At 54.1% G+C, this 19,516-nt stretch overlaps 8 protein-coding genes across 8 annotated transcripts; 2 read left to right on the top strand and 6 right to left on the bottom strand.

Moving 5' to 3' along the window:
* Positions 1 to 1,190: 1,190 nt before the first annotated feature.
* N0V89_002695 (uncharacterized protein) lies at positions 1,191 to 3,342 on the top strand (the record flags this gene model as incomplete). The annotated part of the gene is made up of 2 exons (XM_056211502.1): positions 1,191 to 2,972; positions 3,103 to 3,342. 2 exons carry the CDS (start codon positions 1,191 to 1,193, stop codon positions 3,340 to 3,342), a joined length of 2,022 nt encoding a protein of 673 aa, XP_056074975.1.
* A 975-nt stretch (positions 3,343 to 4,317) lies between these two features.
* N0V89_002694 (uncharacterized protein) lies at positions 4,318 to 4,878 on the bottom strand (the record flags this gene model as incomplete). Its single annotated transcript, XM_056211501.1, has 1 exon — positions 4,318 to 4,878. One exon carries the CDS (start codon positions 4,876 to 4,878, stop codon positions 4,318 to 4,320), a length of 561 nt encoding a protein of 186 aa, XP_056074974.1.
* Positions 4,879 to 5,852: 974 nt separating this feature from the next.
* N0V89_002693 (uncharacterized protein) lies at positions 5,853 to 6,812 on the top strand (the record flags this gene model as incomplete). The annotated part of the gene is made up of 1 exon (XM_056211500.1): positions 5,853 to 6,812. One exon carries the CDS (start codon positions 5,853 to 5,855, stop codon positions 6,810 to 6,812), a length of 960 nt encoding a protein of 319 aa, XP_056074973.1.
* Positions 6,813 to 6,880: 68 nt separating this feature from the next.
* N0V89_002692 (uncharacterized protein) lies at positions 6,881 to 7,656 on the bottom strand (the record flags this gene model as incomplete). The annotated part of the gene is made up of 2 exons (XM_056211499.1): positions 6,881 to 7,399; positions 7,456 to 7,656. 2 exons carry the CDS (start codon positions 7,654 to 7,656, stop codon positions 6,881 to 6,883), a joined length of 720 nt encoding a protein of 239 aa, XP_056074972.1.
* A 1,014-nt stretch (positions 7,657 to 8,670) lies between these two features.
* On the bottom strand, positions 8,671 to 9,561 carry N0V89_002691 (uncharacterized protein; the record flags this gene model as incomplete). The annotated part of the gene is made up of 2 exons (XM_056211498.1): positions 8,671 to 9,023; positions 9,444 to 9,561. The coding sequence occupies 2 exons, from the start codon at positions 9,559 to 9,561 to the stop codon at positions 8,671 to 8,673; spliced, it is 471 nt and encodes a 156-aa protein (XP_056074971.1).
* Positions 9,562 to 10,399: 838 nt separating this feature from the next.
* Positions 10,400 to 12,628, bottom strand: N0V89_002690 (uncharacterized protein; the record flags this gene model as incomplete). The annotated part of the gene is made up of 3 exons (XM_056211497.1): positions 10,400 to 11,987; positions 12,102 to 12,337; positions 12,437 to 12,628. The coding sequence occupies 3 exons, from the start codon at positions 12,626 to 12,628 to the stop codon at positions 10,400 to 10,402; spliced, it is 2,016 nt and encodes a 671-aa protein (XP_056074970.1).
* A 3,864-nt stretch (positions 12,629 to 16,492) lies between these two features.
* N0V89_002689 (uncharacterized protein) lies at positions 16,493 to 16,893 on the bottom strand (the record flags this gene model as incomplete). The annotated part of the gene is made up of 1 exon (XM_056211496.1): positions 16,493 to 16,893. A coding segment is annotated over one exon (401 nt), but the record flags the coding sequence as incomplete, so codon positions are not given.
* A 1,523-nt stretch (positions 16,894 to 18,416) lies between these two features.
* Positions 18,417 to 19,028, bottom strand: UBC11 (Ubiquitin-conjugating enzyme E2 11; the record flags this gene model as incomplete). The annotated part of the gene is made up of 3 exons (XM_056211495.1): positions 18,417 to 18,534; positions 18,587 to 18,916; positions 18,970 to 19,028. 3 exons carry the CDS (start codon positions 19,026 to 19,028, stop codon positions 18,417 to 18,419), a joined length of 507 nt encoding a protein of 168 aa, XP_056074968.1.
* Positions 19,029 to 19,516: the final 488 nt, after the last annotated feature.

Raw genomic sequence — 19,516 nt, 5'->3', positions numbered from 1 at the left:
CCTGCATGCTCTAAGTGTTTGCCCCGAGACACTTGGCTAAGACAAACATGTCAAACACTGTTTTAATAATGACATAAGTCAAGGCAATAGAACCGTCATCTTCGTTGAATTGTAGGAAGCAGGTTAGCCGAAAGGCAGGCCAAATCGAGGAGTCAAGATTCCTACCGGTCACTTGCGGTACAGACAGGGTAGGGTGCTCTCCTATTACATCGTGCATACTCTATTCTGGAGAGGAAGCATGTACCTAGAAACGAAGAGACCTTTCTAGGAAGTAAGAGATACGTATTGGAACAATCTAGAGAGATGAGTTGCTATTCCCATTTTATATTCAAGAGTTGAGTGGGTAATGCGAACGCTGCATTGACTGCTGTTGTGGCCGTACTTATTTTAGAGAGCATGATTCTGATATCAAGTCAATGAAGTTTCCTTGGCAGCACCTCTCCCCCGTCCACATAGTCCCGGCAGGTTTGGGCCACTGAGAATTTCCATGTTGAAGAGCTTGGGACAGAGGTTTACCGCAGGAACTCAGTATCATGTTTACGTTGCTCCGAACCCTTCGGCCTCGTGTTCTCGGTTTCCCTTGCTTTCTCTGCTTTCTATTTATTTTTTGTTTATCTTTGGCTTTTGCCGGTCCGCCAAAGACTGTCATCTCCGCACCTTGAGCAAGCAGGCTTCCGATGTCTGACACGTTGTGCGCCGCTGTCGGCGTTGGAATAGTGTGAAGCCAAGTGGAGCTGTTGCCGCCGTTCAACGCCTGGAGAATCCCTGCTAGGCGCTGGCACCCCGATTGGCTGGCCCCACTTGGAGGATGGGTGTTCGCGATTCCACTGCCTCCAAGCATTCACTCGTCTTGTCATTCTTATCGGAGTCCCGATTTCTGAATCGCGTTACAGGGTCTGCGGTTCCATGGTGAACTTCGGTCGTGCGCCCTTGCCCATGCGTGAGCCACATCCTTCGATGTTCCGCGCATACGTCACTGGTCACTCAACCATCTCCACAATCACATTCCTTCACACTCCTGCCCAAGCCCCTCACATTCGCGCGATTCTCTATTCAACACATTAGAATTATTGGACTTCCTCAAGGGCATAAGCCTCCTGCCCGCGCACCATGCACGCAGACGTTCGGTACAGCGCGCTAGCTTGCACGCTCCTCGCGTTCACGAACGCTTTCTACGTGCCAGGTACAGGATGCCGCTAGAGGTTCTACCGAAAGCTTGCCAATTACTTTTAGGTGTCACGTTCAGATCCTACCAAGACGGCGAAACAGTACCGCTCCTGGTGAACAAGGTTTACAGCGAGGAATCGGAACTCCAATACGCGTACACCGAGCTCCCATTCGCTTGCCCCCCCACCGGCCGCGTGCGGGCAGGCCGATTTTCGAGCGGAGCCAGCATTTCATTGAATTTAGGCGAAGTACTGCGCGGCGATCGAATAACAGTCTCGGATTACCGACTCGCGTTGGGCCGTGATGAAGAGGCTAAATACTTATGCTCGAAAGAAATTGATGCTGCTGCTATACAGAAGACAAGGTTGCTTATCCAAAATGAGTACAGGGCGGAGTGGATCGTGGACAATTTGCCCGGCGCGACCAGCTTCATGAGCACCGACAAGAGTAGGAAATATTATGCTGCGGGATTCAAGATTGGAGAGGTGGTGAAGAATACGGATGGCAGTCCTGAATTTGCCATCTACAACCATGTCACGCTTGTTCTGAGATGGCATCGTGCGCCAGGAAAAACCGGCGAGAAGGGGAAGAAGGTCATTGTGGGATTCGAAGTCTTTCCGAAGAGTATCTCCGCGAATGGCCGAAAGATTGACGGGCTACCACCATCCGGTGACGTTACTCACGATCCCTTCATCCTTACTGTACCCTCTAATACAACAGACGTGCGCGATACACCAGACGCAAGTATCACAATCCCGTTCACCTACTCAGTGTACTGGCGTGAAGACGAGAAGCTCGAGTGGAAGAACCGGTGGGACATGTACTTTGTGGCATCGGACGACAGCTCAAACGTACATTGGCTTGCGATTTTGAATTCGCTCGTCATTGCTGGCCTCCTCACAGCTGTTGTGGCCGTGATCTTGACTCGCACCATCCGGGGTGAACTCAAGGATGACAGTATCAGGCTCAAGCCCACGAAGCAACGGCCAGCAGGCTCAGCCAAGAAAGGCAGTGGTCTATTGGGCTCAATCGACGATATCGAGGGTGCGGCTGATGTTTCAGACGATGAAGACGAGGACATCGCAGGATGGAAGCTTGTCCACGGAGACGTCTTCCGCGCCCCTGCCCATGCCAGTCTTCTCTCTGCACTCATCGGATCCGGTACCCAACTTCTTTTTGCAATAGTCGGCATTCTCGTCCTCTCCGCCGTCGGTATCCTGAACCCAAGCTTCCGCGGCGGCTATGTCAGCGTCGGCATCGGCCTCTGGCTTTTCGCAGGTCTTTTCTCGGGCTACTTCTCCTCGCGCCTATACAAAACTTTCGATCTCCAGCACTGGCAACAAAACGTCTTCCGTACAGCGTCCCTCGTCCCTGGTCTCCTCTTCGCAACAATCTTCATTCTCAACCTCTTCGTTTGGATCCAAGCCTCTAGCACCGCGCTCCCCTTGACCACGCTCATTGCCCTCGTCGCCCTATGGCTATTCATACAACTCCCACTCGTCTACATCGGCGGCTGGTACGGATATACACAAGTCGGCGCTTACGCTCAGCCCATCAAAGCGAACGTCATCCCAAGAAAAGTCCCACAGCAGGGGTACACTAGGAGCGTGCAGGCAATTTTACTTGCCGGGTTCATCCCGTTCATGGTTGTGTTTATTGAATTAATGTTCGTGTTCAAGAGCTTGTGGTTGGATAAAAGTGGGTACTACTATATGTTTGGGTTTCTAAGTGTGGTGGGGGTTATCTTGGGGGTCACGGTAGTAGAGGTGGCGGTCGTGGCGACGTACGTGCAGCTTTGTGTCGAGGTAAGTACAACCTATTCTCTATTGCGCGCGATGGGATCTCGAGAGCTTGGTGATTCTCTTATGCTGTACTTATGGCGCCGCATCCTACTTCTGTCACATTCCCCCACAATCCTCGCTAACTCCGAGACAGAACTATCACTGGTGGTGGCAATCCTTCCTCGTCGGCTTTTCGTCCGCATTTTGGATCTTCGCGTACCTTGTCTACTACTTCTATACCAAATTGCACATCAGCGGATTCATATCGAGCATGCTGTTCTTCGCGTATGGCGCGTTGGCATGCGTGGTGTACGGATTATTAGTGGGCACGATAGGATTCGTGGCGAGTTATGTTTTCGTCAGGAGGATTTATGCGGCAGTCAAGGTGGACTAGAAAGAGAATAGGAAGAAACGCGAGTGAAGAGAACTGAGAGTGTCTTGTTTATCTCGATTATAACTACTCCAAATATTCGAATAGATATCTGCAGGCCTTTTGACTATGCATTAGTCGCGCAATGTACGACGCCACCTCATGGTCTGAATGTGAGCTTTCGGAATTGACATCGGAATTGTGGAACGAGGCCTGATGCTCGATAGGCGGCGATGTTGAAACTGCGCTTTAGGATAGGTCTGCGACTCCAGTTGCCGTTATACGGCTTCTCTCCCAGGTTGAGTTGGAGTGTGGGACTGAAAATCGTTGCTGAGGTACGTGGCTACCGCCAGAGAGCTCGGCTAAGTGATACGTGTGCCCCGACAGTTCTCCGAACGTCTGTCCTAGACGCAGACGTTGGTCTGGTGTTGAAGCGATGTCGGTACGCGTCTGAGGAGTGAGAGGAGTGGGACCATAGAGTTCAAACGGATCAACAAGGCCGGTAGAGTTTATTGCAAAAAGACTTGAGGTGCCTTCTTGTAGCTCCGATAGTTGCGTGTTGCTGAAGGTAAATGGCTGCTGCTCCTGTGTCCTCTCACCAGCATAGTGAATGGGACTAAATGATGGAGGCACACTTTCCTGTAGTTCGGTTGGTTGTGGAGGATGAGCAACGTATCTGTACCCCCAGCTCGTGTCCATCGGATATGGAGGGTCCTTGTCTCTGCGGGGAGAGGAAATTGTTGGCTGGGTCGCGCCTACAACGGTGGTGTAGGAAGGGGTTGGACTGCTTGGAGGGACAAAATAAATACCAGTTCGAAAGTGACTTTGCTGGTCAAACGCAATGGGTGACGGTGGGCTCCAATGCTGCTGCTGCTGCATGGAGACGCGCTCGTCAGAGCGTGGCGGTGGAATGTAGGTGGTCTTCATCGACGAAGGCACGGCACATGGACTGATACCGGGTTCCGATACGGCATTGTTGGTACCTTCATGGATCGTATACTATGTTTCGAGATATACTATCGATAGTGAGGTTGTCTTTAGCAGGCTGCGAACTGCGTCTTCTTTGCCTCGGAGACAACACGTCGCATCTTTATACTTCGGTGGATCCGTCGCGGCAACAACGTCCTCCATGCCCACTAAGTTCGCCAACACGTTCGACAATTGATGATGGCAAGTTGGTAACTCAGTCTGCCTATTCACCAACTTCTCGTGATCATTGAAGATCCACTTAAGCCTGATCTCAAACTTTACTGAACCGAGTGCTTGTTGCTCCATCCTTGCTTTCTCCACCCTCCTTCCTATCTCGTTGAGGACTGACTTGGTGCTCTGAAGGGAGCCCTTGATCCAAACGAGCTTGTTCGGTGTGGGGAGCAACCTGGCTTGTACGGATGAGTGGGACAGGAGGCGCTCGACTTCGAGGAAGTCGTTGCGCACAACCGTTATGGTGCGAACGAAGACTTCGTTTTCAGATCCGACTTCGGCGATCCGGACGAAGAAGTAGGTGATTCGAAAAGCACTGTTTAGAAATGCGAAGGCAGTCGTAGCGCCGATGGGCTTCATGATGTTTATTGGAAGGGGGGATCGGAGAAATGGAGGTTCAAGTACTATCGCTTGGCCTAGTCGGAAACCATTACGCAATATGGTCGCAATTCGATCATATTGATGAGAACCAAAAGGGTGCAAATATTATAACATCGGCTGCGGAGGGGAGACGAGATGCGATGGACAGGCTGTGATGCCAGGCTGTGTCAGTAGCAACGCTAGGGTTTCTCCTTCGCACTACATTGGGCACAATTCTTGCCAGAAAGAGCGCGCCTCTGGTTTTCATATGACGTTCTTCCTCTCCTTGCCTGGACCACAGAGCGGGTTGTGGCTAACGTTACGCTGCGAGGCCGAAACAAAGCTTTCAGGTTTGCGAACACGAGGTAATGCAAGCCTACAGAGAAGAGCTGTACAAGTGAAGCAGCTGAGTCCTTTAAGTAGCAAGATCTTGCAGCGTTCCCTGAATAGCCTCAAGCGTGTGATCTGTGTTCGATCGTGAAGCTGAGAAAGGAGGCCCAAACAGCTGCTCTACAGGAGCATCGAGGCCCGTCTACGAGGGGAAGTCGCAAGCCGCTGGGAGGATGCGAGGATCGAATTTATTTTCTCTGTTCCCATAACAAACCAAATCCAACTGTCGAACGCTGTCGGAAGATAACTCAGCCCCCAGGTTTGGGAGCCTCACCCTCTCATACAGTCGTTATCGGGTTGAACGAGGCGGAGTCAGCGGCTGTTTCGACTGTAGACTATAGACTGTCAGTCTTCGTCATCTAATACGCGGTTCTCGTACCCTGGCCCTGCATGAAAGAAATTACAAGCTACTCGATAACAATAAAGGTAGGCGATAACCCTTCCAACAATCGTTGTATCCTAAAACGGTCTTCAATAGACAGTAATACCAATGAATGCTTGGCCACAGCCCTTTCCTGCCTTAGATGTCGCCTTGTGCCATCATCTCTACATAGCTCTCCAAAAGCCAACGTAACCTTGACATCATGACCCCAACAACCTCCGAACATCACCAGAACACACCAAGTCTCGACGAGGGCTTCCTAAACATGCCTTCTCCCTTCTGCGAGGATTTCTCGCTTCCACCCTCCTCCTTGACATCCAAAACTCCCGTCGTAAACCCAGGAAGTAAGCTCACATCCTACCTTGCCTCCTTTCTACACCGCTTCACCTATAATCATCTCTCCAACCCACACTCCAACGATGAGGACAAGGATATCGACAACGAAAGCCAAGGCTACGAGCGCAAACCGCGCCGCCGTCACATCCATTGGGCCGACACTCCCTTGCCTCCCTCGCCTCCCTACACCAACTGGGTACTTATAGTATCCTTACTACTCCTACTCTCCGTCACAGTCAATGCATTCCTGCTATTCGAAGGACGTGAAAGGCATTACGCTACCGTGCCGCACGACGCATTCCAGATCAAGGAACTGGGTCGGAACTACACGTGCTTTCACAGGCAGAAGACGGACTTCTACAGAGTGGACAGGTACGAAAGGTTAGATGGCATGTATGACCACTACTGGCGAGATCTGCTCGGTGGGAGTGATGGGTACGTGTACACGATGTCGGACGGTGGGGTGAAGGAGGCTCGGCTTGGGATGTTCCATCAGCTTGAGTGCTTGTACCAGATGAGGAAGGCGATGCGGGAGTCTGGAAGGGGAGGTGGGGATGAAAAGGGCAAAGGAAAGAGGAAGGATTTTGTAGTAGTTGATCACGATGGGGTGGAGACCGCACGGGGTTGGGAGCATTGCTTCGATTACCTGAGGCAGGTGGTTTTGTGTGGTGCGGATGATACAGTTGAGTTTAGCGATGGAGTCGGGAAAGGGGCTTGGGATAGCTTTGGGTATGGGAGAAGGCAGTGCAGGGATCCGAAGTGGCTGTTCGACGTCACAAAGTGCGGTCGACGTGGATGCAAAGGCAGCCCGTTCTACCACGAGTAAAGGGGAAGGTCGTATGCTACTGGGAGGGAGGCAGAATCGAACATGAACATCTTCAAGAGTAGAAGTTCTCATTCTACTTCAATCATCCTCCTGTCATCTTCTACCAGTCTTCTCTCTAGACTGCATCGTAGCACCCTGTGCTTTTGTGCGATGCCGTACCCCTTCAATCGATCATCATCCTCATCCCAGTATACAGCCCACCCAGATCCGCCCTCCTCTTCCTCCACCGCTACCAGACACTCCTCCCCATTTAGCGTTAGTCCCTGTTCGTCGTCTTCCGTCCAATCCCAGGGACCTACGACGTGCTCTCGTGCTTCGACGCGCGGTCCATATCGTAACTCTCGTGTTTTCTTATCCGCGTATATCCAATTGAGCTTCGGCTTCTCCGACTTAGCTTTGCCTTTCGCATCGGAAGGCACCGTGCTGACCAGACCGAGGATGGGCGGCGCGGGTATAGACCGCTTGTCATGAGGCAAGTCTTCGGTTGGGAAAGGGAGGTAGAAGCCAGTGAACGGACGCGGCGCTGTATCACTGCCGTTGATTCTCTTTGGGAGTTTCGTACGCGTGTCTTTGGGCCAGAATCGGAGCTGTTTTGTCGCGCCCAATCAGCGCAAGTGCCTGCACCTGGGACGGCATGACGTACCTTCCCATTTTTCAATACTATGATAGTATCATGTACCTCGTCTTTCTTCCGTGATTGCGCATCACAGAAGACGTCAAGATAGAAAGGCGTTTGGCGTTCTTCGGACTCAGCTTCCTCGTCCAGCAGACGCTGCTGGTGTACGGCTTCGGAAGCGCCGACAGCAGTAGGTATAGCGGTCAGTGTGAGGAGATCGAGTACCATCGCGCTTTATCGGTCGTGGTATCTAAGCGATTGGACTGAGTACTGTGACATGGTAAATACTCAACCTGGCAGGTAGAGAGGAGCGCATATCACGATCCCAGATGGTGCGATGCTGTCATCGGTCGCGCGACCAGGAGCTTGGGCCACTGCTCTCGTTCCGTCAAGTCCTTGTCTGATTGGCCGGTGATGTTCGGATTGGTTGAACCTTACCTATGGTACTCCCGCAATCAAACTCTTTTAGAAGATTTCAGATTAGGAAACTTGAAAGAGGAACCCGTCCGACATCTCTCTGTATCCTGCTATCCATACTAACAACTCCATACTGTGGTGCCTGGATCTATTAGAGGGCTTATCGGACTGCCACGCCTGTATTACGACCTCATGCAAAGCCAGATTGCCATACTCCTGGAGACGCGCGTCAAAAGCCTAACGTTGTCAGCCTTTAGCCTTGGGAAGGACCAAATCTTGTTACGATTTGAACGGCAAGGAAGATGAATGACTACGATATCTATCGGATCAAGCAGGTCTGTCAACGTCGATGCAGCATTGAAGATTATGGAAGAAGAATGCTCATGAGAGCCGCGTGCCAATGTGTCGCCATTGATGTAGTTGTACTAGCCGCACGAGCTTAGTTTGCGACGCGTAGAGTAAAGGCCACTTGGAGAGGAGACAAAGTAATGTTGAGTGTAACCAGCACCTCGTCTTCGTGCGGTCAGCGAAAAGCAGGTGAGAAGACGCGGAATATGAACGTATTATGCAGCTCGCTTGCGACGAAGTACGTATGCCGTAGGTGCCTCCATGTATATTCCAGATTCCGTACTATAGGCTCTTCGTGGTTAGTCAATAGTTCTGGTCACATCCATACACGCATAGCCAGGTAAGCCCGATATCGACGGTTTCCTGTTCGTCCACGCTTATCTAGCTTTGTTACAGCTTATGCAAGGACGTGTATTTTTAGCCCAATATACATGTATTGACACTCAACTTCTGCACCGCGACCACCCCGCTCTCTTCCTAATTCTTCTCCTCCGCAGCAAACTTCCTCAACTCCTCCATCGTCGCCCCTTCCAACGCCCTCTTGTTCGTCGCACTCAGCACCACCTTCGGCACCTTCCTATCATTATCCCCACTCCTCGCATCAAACGCCTCCTTCCATCGAGCCACACAAAGACACCACTTACACCCGTCGCTCAGCCCCGCCTGCCTCAGATCATTCCCCCTGGCAGCGGAGAAATCCAGGAACTCGTTGGTCATGATGCCGGCCACAGAGTGGTTGCCTGTATCTGAGCGCGGCGCTTCGCAGTAGCCTGTACGGAGGAAGCCGGTGAGGGGCCGCGTGGAATGGAGGGTAAGGGGTTGGTTGTGGACTGTGTGGTAAGTTAGTGGGGGCGGTGATGGTGAAGATTGGCGGGTAGATGGGGAGGTGTGGTAGGGCAAGGATGGATCCTATGTATAGCGAGGGAGATAAGGCGGGAATAGTGCAAGGTAAGGTGAGGGTGTATGTGCGTAAGGCGGGTCGTCTACGTCCACGTGCTGTGTGCTCTTCGTCGCCTTTCCATGTCTGATCTGAAAGCTGGGGGGAGTGAGACGTCCGTGTAGCACCCAAGTTGTTTCACGCATAATGCGCTGGAAACATGAATATGCAGCAGCGAAACCGCCTTCCAACCCCAAAAACCAGGCAAACGATACATTCTTGCCTTGCCAAGAAACATGCACAGCACCGCGCCGAACGCAGGGGCCGCCCACGCACCTTCACGCCCACCTGAAACGCGAACTCCGCAACTCACCGTTTTTCTCCATGGTGGTCTGAGCTTCCTTCTCTTGAACAAACTTGATCTGTACGTCGTGCACCTTCGCGTACCGTCTCTTTGTGATGTTCGTGAGGGAATTCTTGAACAAGCGCATGGGTGGGTAGGGAGTTGTAGTATGTGGTGATGCTGTGATTTGGGCAAATGGGAGGGTCTAAACGTGGACATGACGTGAGGAGCATAGGGCTGAATGACGTTCGCGAAGCGAAAATAAGCAGGGATGTTGAGTGGATCGCCAGGCGATGAAGGGGCGATCGGTGGAACGGGTCAGGGCCAAGCTGATCTCGGATCTCGGATGAGAGTTTGGTAGTGACATCTATGTACTGTGCAAGACTGAGTGACCTTGGTATGCCCTGAGCATCTCACGCGACAGCTTGTGTGGACTTCGCGTCCAGATGCTGCCTGGCGTTCGCGCCCGAACCCACTTTTCCGGCTGCGCTACGTAACGGGGTCCTTGCGCCAAGTCGGCTCACGGGTTCGGCGACGGAAAACACCCAATGTGTTTAGTGTGTCAATGGAGCTAGCGTTTCCCTCAAGACGTCCAATACAAGACCAAATTGCACAAGATAGATCAGATCAATTGGGATAGATGGCTTTTGATCGGTGTTTTACACGCATCGTTGCAACAGCAAACTTGTTTTGTTTATCCATTATGCATCGTCATCGTTTGTAGGCATTGGTAAGCTCCAGCTGAGCACCGCTAAGATATGTATGAGCTGAGGTAAGCAGCAGAACTCCAGGACCCATATGCAAAGCCCGTCCTCGGGCAGATAGAGTATATGCAAAGGAGAAAGACATTCCATGCTCCAAAACACAGATATGAAACATCCCGAAGTAAACACTGAATCCTCCAACACCAAAATTTTATGCAATTTGTCTCATGGACAAAGACAGGCCGTGATGGGTGGTATATGTCGTGTGAAAGTGATGAACACTCAGCGGTGCGCGCCGGCGCCAGCCTTGATCTCTCGCTTCATCTCTTCAAGCTTCTTGTGCATCTTGAGCAGATCGTCACGCTGGGACTGGGTAGGAGGCGTGGCCGACTCGGTCAACTTCCAGTACAGAGCTTCATACTTCTTGTAGTACTTCTGGAACCTCTGACTGAGCTCGACGGTCTGGCGGAAGCTGAGACTAGGTACAGTAGGAGAGGTTTGGGAGGACGATGAGTCGCCCGGGGAAATCTGCGTGCTTTGCGGATAGCGAGATGCAAGCGAGGTATCGATGTTGTTGACTTTGCGAACTTTTGTGGATGGTGTGGAAGAGGTAGAGGAGCCGTCGGACCGGCGTTTGAGCGAATTGGTTGTAGAGGGAGTGTTGCCGTTTGGCCGACCGTTGGCGCCAGCGGGCGTGCCGTTAGGGGTAGAGCGGTCGACGTGAGGCTTTTTGACGGCGAGGTTGTGATTGTGGAGGTCGCTGTTGAGGTCGTTCGCCTTGCGCTTAAGTGAGCGATCCGAGTTGCCAGACAGGTTCTTTGCGGGAGAGGGAGCGCCAGAGAGGGCCTTGTGAACGGGGTGGCTGTCTTCAAAGTCACTAGCATTGACGGGCGGGGAGGCGGACAGCGGTGACGGGTTCTTGGGCTTGGTATTAACAGGTTTGGTCGGCCTGAAGGGGCGATTTTGGTGAAGATCGCGGGAGGCCATCTTAGGCTTGACGCGGGGAGAGGAAGTTTCGGCGGCAGGCGCGGCTTTCTTCGGGCGGATCTTGTTGGCGTCGGTGGGAGCAGTGCGTTTAGAAGGAGCAGCGGCGGAAAGTTTAGGCGTTGAGGTTGCAGCCGGTGCAGGTGAGTTCTTCGCGGGTAGCGGTGAATTCTTTGCTGGCGCAGGTTCCCTCAACGGCTTCATAACCCTCTCCTTGACTGCCTTCTTCGGTTTGGCTTCAACATCCTTCGCCTTCCTCTCGACCTCCTTTTCAGCAGCTTTCTTCGCGGGGGGCTTCTTCTCCGTCAACTTGGACATCTTGTGAAGCGGCGTCGTAGCCTTTTGAGGCTTCTCGACGGCCTTTACGTTGAGGCGTGAAAGGCACTTGCCCTGTCCTCGCTCGTCACGTGGCAAGAGAATCTGCCAAAGCTTGTCCTCCTTTGACAATCGCAGGCGGTCGAACGACTTGATGGCACTGTTGATGGCCTGCTCTCGGTCTCCCTGACTCTTGTAGGGGAATCTGTAAGGGTCGATTTCACGGAAAGACTTGTCAGTAAGCTGCCACTTCTCTGCGTCATCTGCGGTGTGTTTGGCGATCTTGGGCAGGAGATCTCGAATGTTTGCTACCGAGGTCCGACATGTTTGGGCCAGGTGAGAGTCTTTGGCCGGCTGCATAGCAAGCAGGTGAATGAGAGGAACGCGGAGAGCAGTGAGAATTGCCTGATTTGCGCCACCGGGTTGCGATGTGGGTGGTCTTTTCGTCATCGGCGAGGAAGGCACGCTGAGTAGCGGCGACCCGGTGCCGGAAGGAGCGAGATGGCTCGGCATGAAGCCTTTTGAAGGGACGCGGCGGTGTCCTGCATTACGCATTTCGCCAACGACAGTCCTACACGGCAGCACTTGTCAGTCTCATGGTCACGAAGAAGCTCCAGTTCGTAGCCAGCAGTACGACAGCAAAGCGTCAAAGATGGGCAGCCCGAGGGACACCGGGAGGGCATACTTGTTGGCTTCCTTCATCTCTTTCACAGCCGCCATGCTGTTCTTCAGCTGCTCCAACGCCGAATCCACCCCAGCAGTCACATTTTCCGCCTTATGCACAACGAGGCTGTGTTTGACCAAGCTGGTGAACTCGAGGTCGTCGTCGTCGCTACCAGTCCCGCTGGAGTGGTACAATTCGTTCCTGGTGGTCTCGGAGGCCGACTGCAGAGTAAGGGTCTTGTCGCCGCATTTGAGTTGCTGTGTGCTTGTCAGCCATGGTTCTTCTCTGCATTCCACCATCAACACACGAAGCGAAGACAATGGCAACGAAGCTCGTGTGGCGAGTTTGTAACGTACAGGCGTGCGTCCGAAGAGGATCTGTGGGGGTTTCCCGCTCCGTACGCTCTCGAGAAGCTCGTCGACAATGTCCTGTGCCATGTCCACCTGCATTGCCTGGATGGGCGTGGTTTTGGCTACCCTCGAGCCGATTTCGCTGTCCGGGGCGCCGAAGAGGGCAATCCCCCCCGAGGGAAGCAGCGAGGTCGCCATGGTGAGGCTGGAGTGTCGGGCCGTGGACGACGAGTGAACAGAAAGCGGAAGCAGGTGTGTGCTCGCACCCTGATGTGGTCAAGGGAAACGCAGCATGGAGAGAGCACCCAGGCACTCTGCAGCAAGCACAGCAACAGACAAGGTCGGGAAGTGCGGCCGTCACAGAAGCCCCGTTTGCTGTGTGGGATGTTAGGAGGGCGGAGGAACGAACAAAGGGCTCGCAGCTCGGAGGACCGTCAGACCAGGTCAGACTGTCATAGCGCGCGATGGTCCCGGAATCGAGGCAGGGTGGGCGCACGGGTACTAAGGTACGGTGGTGAAACGATTGGCTGTCACGAAGGGAATGAAGGCGGCGATGTCATTCAGTCTTGACAGCACGATGGTGCACGACAAGTGTGAGGGTGAGGTGAGGAGCGGAAGGGGCACGCTGGTGGCAGACAAGCAGGCGGGCGGGTGTTGGGCCAGCGTGCATGGCTGCGTGCCTCTCTAGCGGTGGGCGCCGGAGAGGGCGGTCGAGGCATAGCGACTAGAGCGATTTGGCCAATTCTGGAGGGCGAATCCAGCGCGGGCCGCGTCCAAGGTACCTCGTGCTACCTCGCGCTGGCTGCCCGCTGCAAGGCATTGCGCCCATTCCGCGCCCGGGCTGCCCCCATCCGCGAACACAGTCACCGTACTGTCGTGTCGAGCGCAGGGCCTGAGACAGGCGCGCGCCGGCAGTCGCTGACCGAGCACGGCGACGACGTGTGCTGAGGCTGGCTCTGGCGCTGGCTCTGGCGCTGGCTCTGGCGCTGGCTCTGGCTCTGGGTCCGCCGAGGCGTGGCAGGCCTGGCTCCGCGTTTAGAAAACGACAGCGGCGGAATTTGGGTGCCGGGCCCTGCTGCGCTGCACTGCACCCTGGCCCATCCATCCGCCCAGGATGCGCTGGCGTGCCTGTTTCGAGTGCGCGCTGTGCGAGCGCTTTGAGCCCCAAGCACCGCCGTCCCGCTGCCCTGCCGTCTCCTCCGACGCTCTGCGCTGCGCTGCTCTGCTCGCGCAGCCTTGGGAAGGGACGGGCGGCGTCGGCTGACCAGGAGAGGCAGATGCCCAGGGCTTCGAGGGTGGGCTGGCTGGGCTGGGGGGTGCTGTCATCCGCCAGGGCGGTTCGCAGCACCGCGGCGCTCCATCGGGAGCGCCACGGCAACGACCAGCGCCAGCTCGAGCTACGCTCCAGCCCTTGTCCCTAGGCCCCGCAGTCGTGCGGAAACACCCACCGAGCACCACGGCTCCACGACACTCCCGCACCGCGCCGTCTTCGTCTCCCAGACAGCGCTGGGGGCGAGACAGCCTGGGAGGCCTCCGTCTGCACGCAGCTTTGCACTTGCAGAGAGAGCCCACTCGGGGCAAGCGCAGGCGAGGCAGCGACTCCACCCCACTCTGTTGCTCCAAAGCGTGTCGTTCCGGCTGTCCTGGTCCACACCCAACAGGCCCCGAGTCGCCTCCAGTCCTGATGCGAAGACGCCCGTGTCGAAGCCTCGCCTACCCACCGTCCTGCAGCACCGCACTGGAAAAGACGCACTAGCGAGCGACCAGAAAGCCGATCCGGAAACGTATGCGCCATCTGCCATCTGACTGTCGGCTCGACGGCCAGCAGGATTAGCCGGCATGCCACGGCGTGTGCATAGTAACCACACCTGCAGACGACGTGCTCGTGGTCGTCCCCTCCTGCATCCAAGCCGACCGACGCCGACGCCGGCCTGCATGAACCACCTCCAATTGCTCTCCTGCCCTCCTGGCAACCACGAACCGCTTCTGCCGAACCCTCCACGCTCGCACGAAGCCCCTCACGGCAAACTACACTCCATTGTCTGCAGCTGCATTGGGCCATGCCCACCGAACCCAAGTCCCCTCGATATGCCCTAGCCCCCTCCCGTCTTCTGGAAACCTTCTGCGCTGCAATATGTGAACCCTGGATCTCTCCCTTTGCTAGATTGCTGTTGACGTTGACCGGGGTACATTGATTGAGTCGCACAAGACGCGCCACCAGTCGTGAGGAATAGTTAATCCTACCTACACAAGGGCAGCACAGAGTGAATTCTCCACTCCAGTGCGACCATGCAGGAACCGTATGAGTATCCTGTTTCGTACCCGCACATGACCACTCATTGGGCGGGAATTCTTACAGAACCCCATAAATCCAACATTCGACGCGACCGCGGACCTTGGTCTCGTTCAGGCGTATATGCCATCCTGATTATATTAACATCTGGCGCCTCCTTCGCTTTGCGAGGCTGTTAAGCGCGTCTTCCCCACAAATCCCGCCGGTACATGGTGCTGGATACGAACTCGATTGATTATCATCTGCACGTTCTATAACGGTAGCACCAGTCCTAGTACCATGATGGATTCACGAAGAAGTGTGCAGCAGTTCATAATATCCCAAATTATCACAACGGTCCTGCTATCTCCACCCCTGCTGATCGACCGTCCCATGCCATCCTGCCAGGCACACCCTCCACCACCACCCAAATTACTCCGCGTGCACCCCGCCTCTTCAAGAGCACTCGATCAGGTGCCATCTAACGCGTTCCGAGGCGTTGCGAGTTTGTAGGACCACTCGACGCTACGCCGGCATGTCACCCATCTCAGCCAGCACTCATACGTCTAGCCTATGTTTGGCAGTTCCAAAGTCGCCTCCAGGCACTTCGCTGCTTACTCAAGCGACAGCCAACGACGCAATTACTCACTATTAGATGCACGTATCACGCAGACGCGCTCACTCAGCACCACTTAGTTTTGCACGTCGAAGCCACAGACATCAGATCGTCAGCAGATCTGCCGAAACACAGTTGATCGGCGCTCAGTGCTGCGGCGCTGATCCTGCCATGTTTCGGTGTGGTTTCGACGTGCGGCGCAGCGCACCGTGGCCAAAAATTGGGGAGGAGGCGGCAGTGGCGCACGAGGCCCGAGATCGTCAACCCTAACGCTGCAGGGCCCATCTCTGCGCATGGCAGCCGTTGGCTATCCACAGGTACCGTGCCTTGACCGCGGACCGTCTTTTGGCCTTCCACATTCCCTCGCTCTGGTATGGTTTATCGACTTGCTGTTCACGAGCAAAGAGCCAAGTTTGCTGGGTAGAAATTATGGTCCGAGGGTGTTGCTGAGGTGGACGGGCGGTAGAGCGGGTGATGGACAGACGTCATCAGTGTGGGTGGGCACTCCCTGCGCTTACAACGTGTCATTGCGCTTTGAAATCGCACATGCGAGAATAGCTCGCCATCTCACCTCTGAAATACAGTCAAGTGCTAAGTACTGCCATCGCTGCCTCTAGAGGGGTCTGCAGACTCAGGTGGCTTTGTTGCAGTTTTGCTCTATTCTGCGTACCCAGCAACTATACTATGTTGACCTCGTGTTCTCAGCAGTGTGCATTTCGCGGGTGAGCCTTGATCGCCTGGCATTGCTCTGATATCCACACGAGTGCGTGCGTAGCAGTACAGAAGATGCAGACCTGTCGAAAACGTATCTATTAAAGTCGAATCAGGCCTCGCTCCATTATGACACATGTTGGCATTTCGACTTCGATGCGATTGAGCCTGCGTCCTCACGGAAGGCGGCACTTGGGCTTATGAGGACTCATGATAGGATATGTTTGCGATTGGTAATTGTTGCCATCGTTTACCAACCTTCTCATCCACTCGTGACTCCCCAAGCTCGTTCACCGTTGTGGACACAGGTCTCAGACCGCCAATATGATTTCAAAACCTGGGGTACAGCGTTTGGAACAGAAACTATTCAGTCACCTCCCTACGATGCACCACATCACACTCCACTAGGTCATAGAATACCCATCTTATCGCTCCGTCAACGCATGTGACGTTTAACACGCACTTCCTGGCTGCTGCTTCCTGTAGTTCGACTCGTGCGGTGGCACCTCCATACGGCACGAAGTTGTTATCATTAGTAACCTGCGCAGTATGCACCATAAGCAACTTCTCGGCAGCTTCTTCATCGAATGCCCAACCACTGACATCGATGTAGTCCTCCGAATCTTTGGGGTACTCAGGGTAAGCGATTGCCACGTTCGAGAATTCATCCCCTTCATTCTTCCCGAGGATCATAGTCCAGCCATTGTAGGGGCTTGTGGAGGAGTTGCGCAGCTCGCCGTCGGTGTCTTGAGATGTGTCAAAGATGATCATGCCATTCAGGTCGGGCCTTGTGGGACCGGCGCTCACGCGGAGGATACTGATGAATATCTTCCGAGGCGGGGTGGTGAAGGCGGTGGAAGACATGATTGCTTTGGGTGGAAGTGCGCGTAGGTGAGTGTCACTTTCTATCAGACGCGAGAATCGTTGGGAATCCAATAGGTTATACACGTCTTCGTTTGCCGACTAAACGCTCCTTCTATCATTGCCATCCTCCGCATGATCGCACAAACTTTGCAAGTGTCAAGCGCTGCATCAAACAATACCAGAATCCCAACTCCCACTCGCTACAAAACTTTCCCTCGCTTCCAATCAACAGTATCCGTTATAGAGATACCGCACAGCATCCTCGCCATGTACAGAGGGAATCCCCGCAACGTTCCTCTTTCTCACCCTCCGCCACCACCTACTAGAATGTACGTCGGTATCCAGGGCACTCGCAACGTCTGGATACCGATCTACACCAGCATCGACAAGCCTGGCTTATATGGCATCGTGGTCTGGAAGGAGGATCCTGTGCCTCTGCCAGATGGATGGCTGGTCGTGAAGGCGTCAGATGTCTGCCCATCTTGGACACCAACTTTTATGCTCAATAGTATCGGCATAGCGCATCCACCGGAAGTAACGGGGAGAGAGAAGGGGATACACATCAGTTTTCAAGTCATGCTTTAGTACTTACCCGAACATGTAGGACCGCAACATCGTCGTCGTTGTCATCTCGAACGACAGACTGACTGCGCAGCATGCCTTCGAAGCTAAGGTCGACGAGTGCAAAGCGCAGCACAAAAGAGACCATGTGTGTTCGTACGTAGATCTCGATGTGCTGACACTTGCGGCGAGGCGGGAAGAGAGCAGGTCATTCACACTGAATGGTATATGAAGATATCTGGGTATAGCTTTACTTTTTGATTTTAGTGCGTTAGGGAGCAATTGGGCACGCGGAGAGAGTTTAGATTGTACTCAGCTGGCTCAGGAGAAAAGTGGAAAACCAAGGGCAAGGGATGGGTAGTAACACGGATGGTGGGTCGTTGTAACTTGGGGAGTAAAAGCAACGAAACGGCCGTTCTTATATCTATCAATGACACGGTGGGCTGATAGGGGTTTGGTTTATGGTGTTACGAATGTTTTGGTCTCCGGTTGGTGATGTGCCTGTCAGTGTAATGATCGTCATACATCAGAACACAATGCGTCTGTACATCATGAGAGACATGTGCGAAATGTCGTGTTCTGGAAGAAAGTTGGCACCGGATATCTAGGAATTGCAGACCGGACAGCCAAGCTGAACACCTACGCTCAAATGCCCCGTCCAAACGCCACCCATGCCGTGCCGTTGCGATGCAAAATCGAAAAGAAAGAAGAAAACTTAGTCACGACTGTATGAGCATGAGACTGGTTGGTTCGCCCCTTTGTGATCCCAATGCCCGGGTACATGAAACATGCCGCCCCTATTGTTGCCCGAGACATGCAATGCAAGAGCTACCGCTGCGTCCAGGTTATTCAAGGCAGACCAAGTGGAAGAAACAGGTCCGTTTCGTAGCCAAACAGACCGACCTGCTGGCGCTGAAGTGTTTTGGGATGTTTTGGCGATCGCATAAACAGGTGAAAGCTGCCTAGAGGTCTGCCGCATCAAGCTCCTCGGGCGTCTTGTGGCGAGCAAGGACGAGACGCTTGAACTCATCCATGTCCTTGTCCCACAGATCCGCGGCCTGGCCATTGAGCGGACTCGAGCTATAATCCTGTCAGTACATTCATCCGGTTCCTCTGCGGACTGTCAACTCACTTGTTGGGCTCCCCAAGGAGACTCTGCAAGCTCAGCAGGACAGTTCCGATGTTGTACACGGCACTCCACTTATCCTTCAGAATGTCGAGGCAAATCCTGCCGCTGAAGTCGACGTTCGGGTGGTAGATGGGCGTCTTGAAGAGCACCGTGGGTGGAGCGTAAGGGTATGTGGGACCAAACTCCATGCTGAGCTTAAAGACCAAGTTCTCGTAGGGCGTTGAGGATGGGCCGTCGATGGTGGCGGTCCAGCGGCTCATGTTCTCGTCGTCGGGGAACGCGGTGATGCCGGGCGTAGGCTTCATCATGATGTCCATGAGCTCCTTCTGAAGGCTACGCAAGGTTCAGTATGTGGAATAGGCAGTGGGAGGCCAAGGAAAGCATACCGTTGCGCGACAGTTGCGCCGCCGCTGCCGTTGGTGCGGGCTCCGGACGAGAGTGCCATTATGCTCTTGTCTCGATGTTCTGGTTTATTGGATGCTGAAAAATGCCTCCAAAGTTATCGCAGAACCACCCAACTGCAGTCCTGTTTGATGGTTGAGTTCAAGGAGATGAAGAAGAAGAGGACAGGACAATACGGGCGGCGAGTAGTTTCGTAAATGGGGAAGGTGAAGTCGAGGTGTGAATGGAGCGCCAGCAATCAATGTCGGGCGTGCCAATGTTGTTTACGCCCGCGCTGTCACCCCGGATACCGTCTCGCTTGCGTTTGGCTAGCGCCTATCTGCCCCCACCCAATCGATGCGCGTCAGATTCGCGATACCTGAAACATGATGACGGCATGCTGTGCTTGCGGTAAAGAGCCTGTAGAGGTCTTGGTCTGCAATAGGGGCGTGCGGAGGAGGAGCAAAGAGCTAGACGTGGAGGAACGCACCGCACCGTCGACTGCCCCTCACTACGAGCCACAGAGGCCCTGCCCTCTGGTCCTGTGACTGA

Source organism: Didymosphaeria variabile (assembly GCF_027946475.1).
Source record: "Didymosphaeria variabile strain IMI 356815 chromosome Unknown scaffold_2, whole genome shotgun sequence".
NCBI classification, from domain to species: Eukaryota; Fungi; Ascomycota; class Dothideomycetes; order Pleosporales; family Didymosphaeriaceae; genus Didymosphaeria; species Didymosphaeria variabile.
This window is presented reverse-complemented; position numbering and strand designations above follow the sequence as displayed.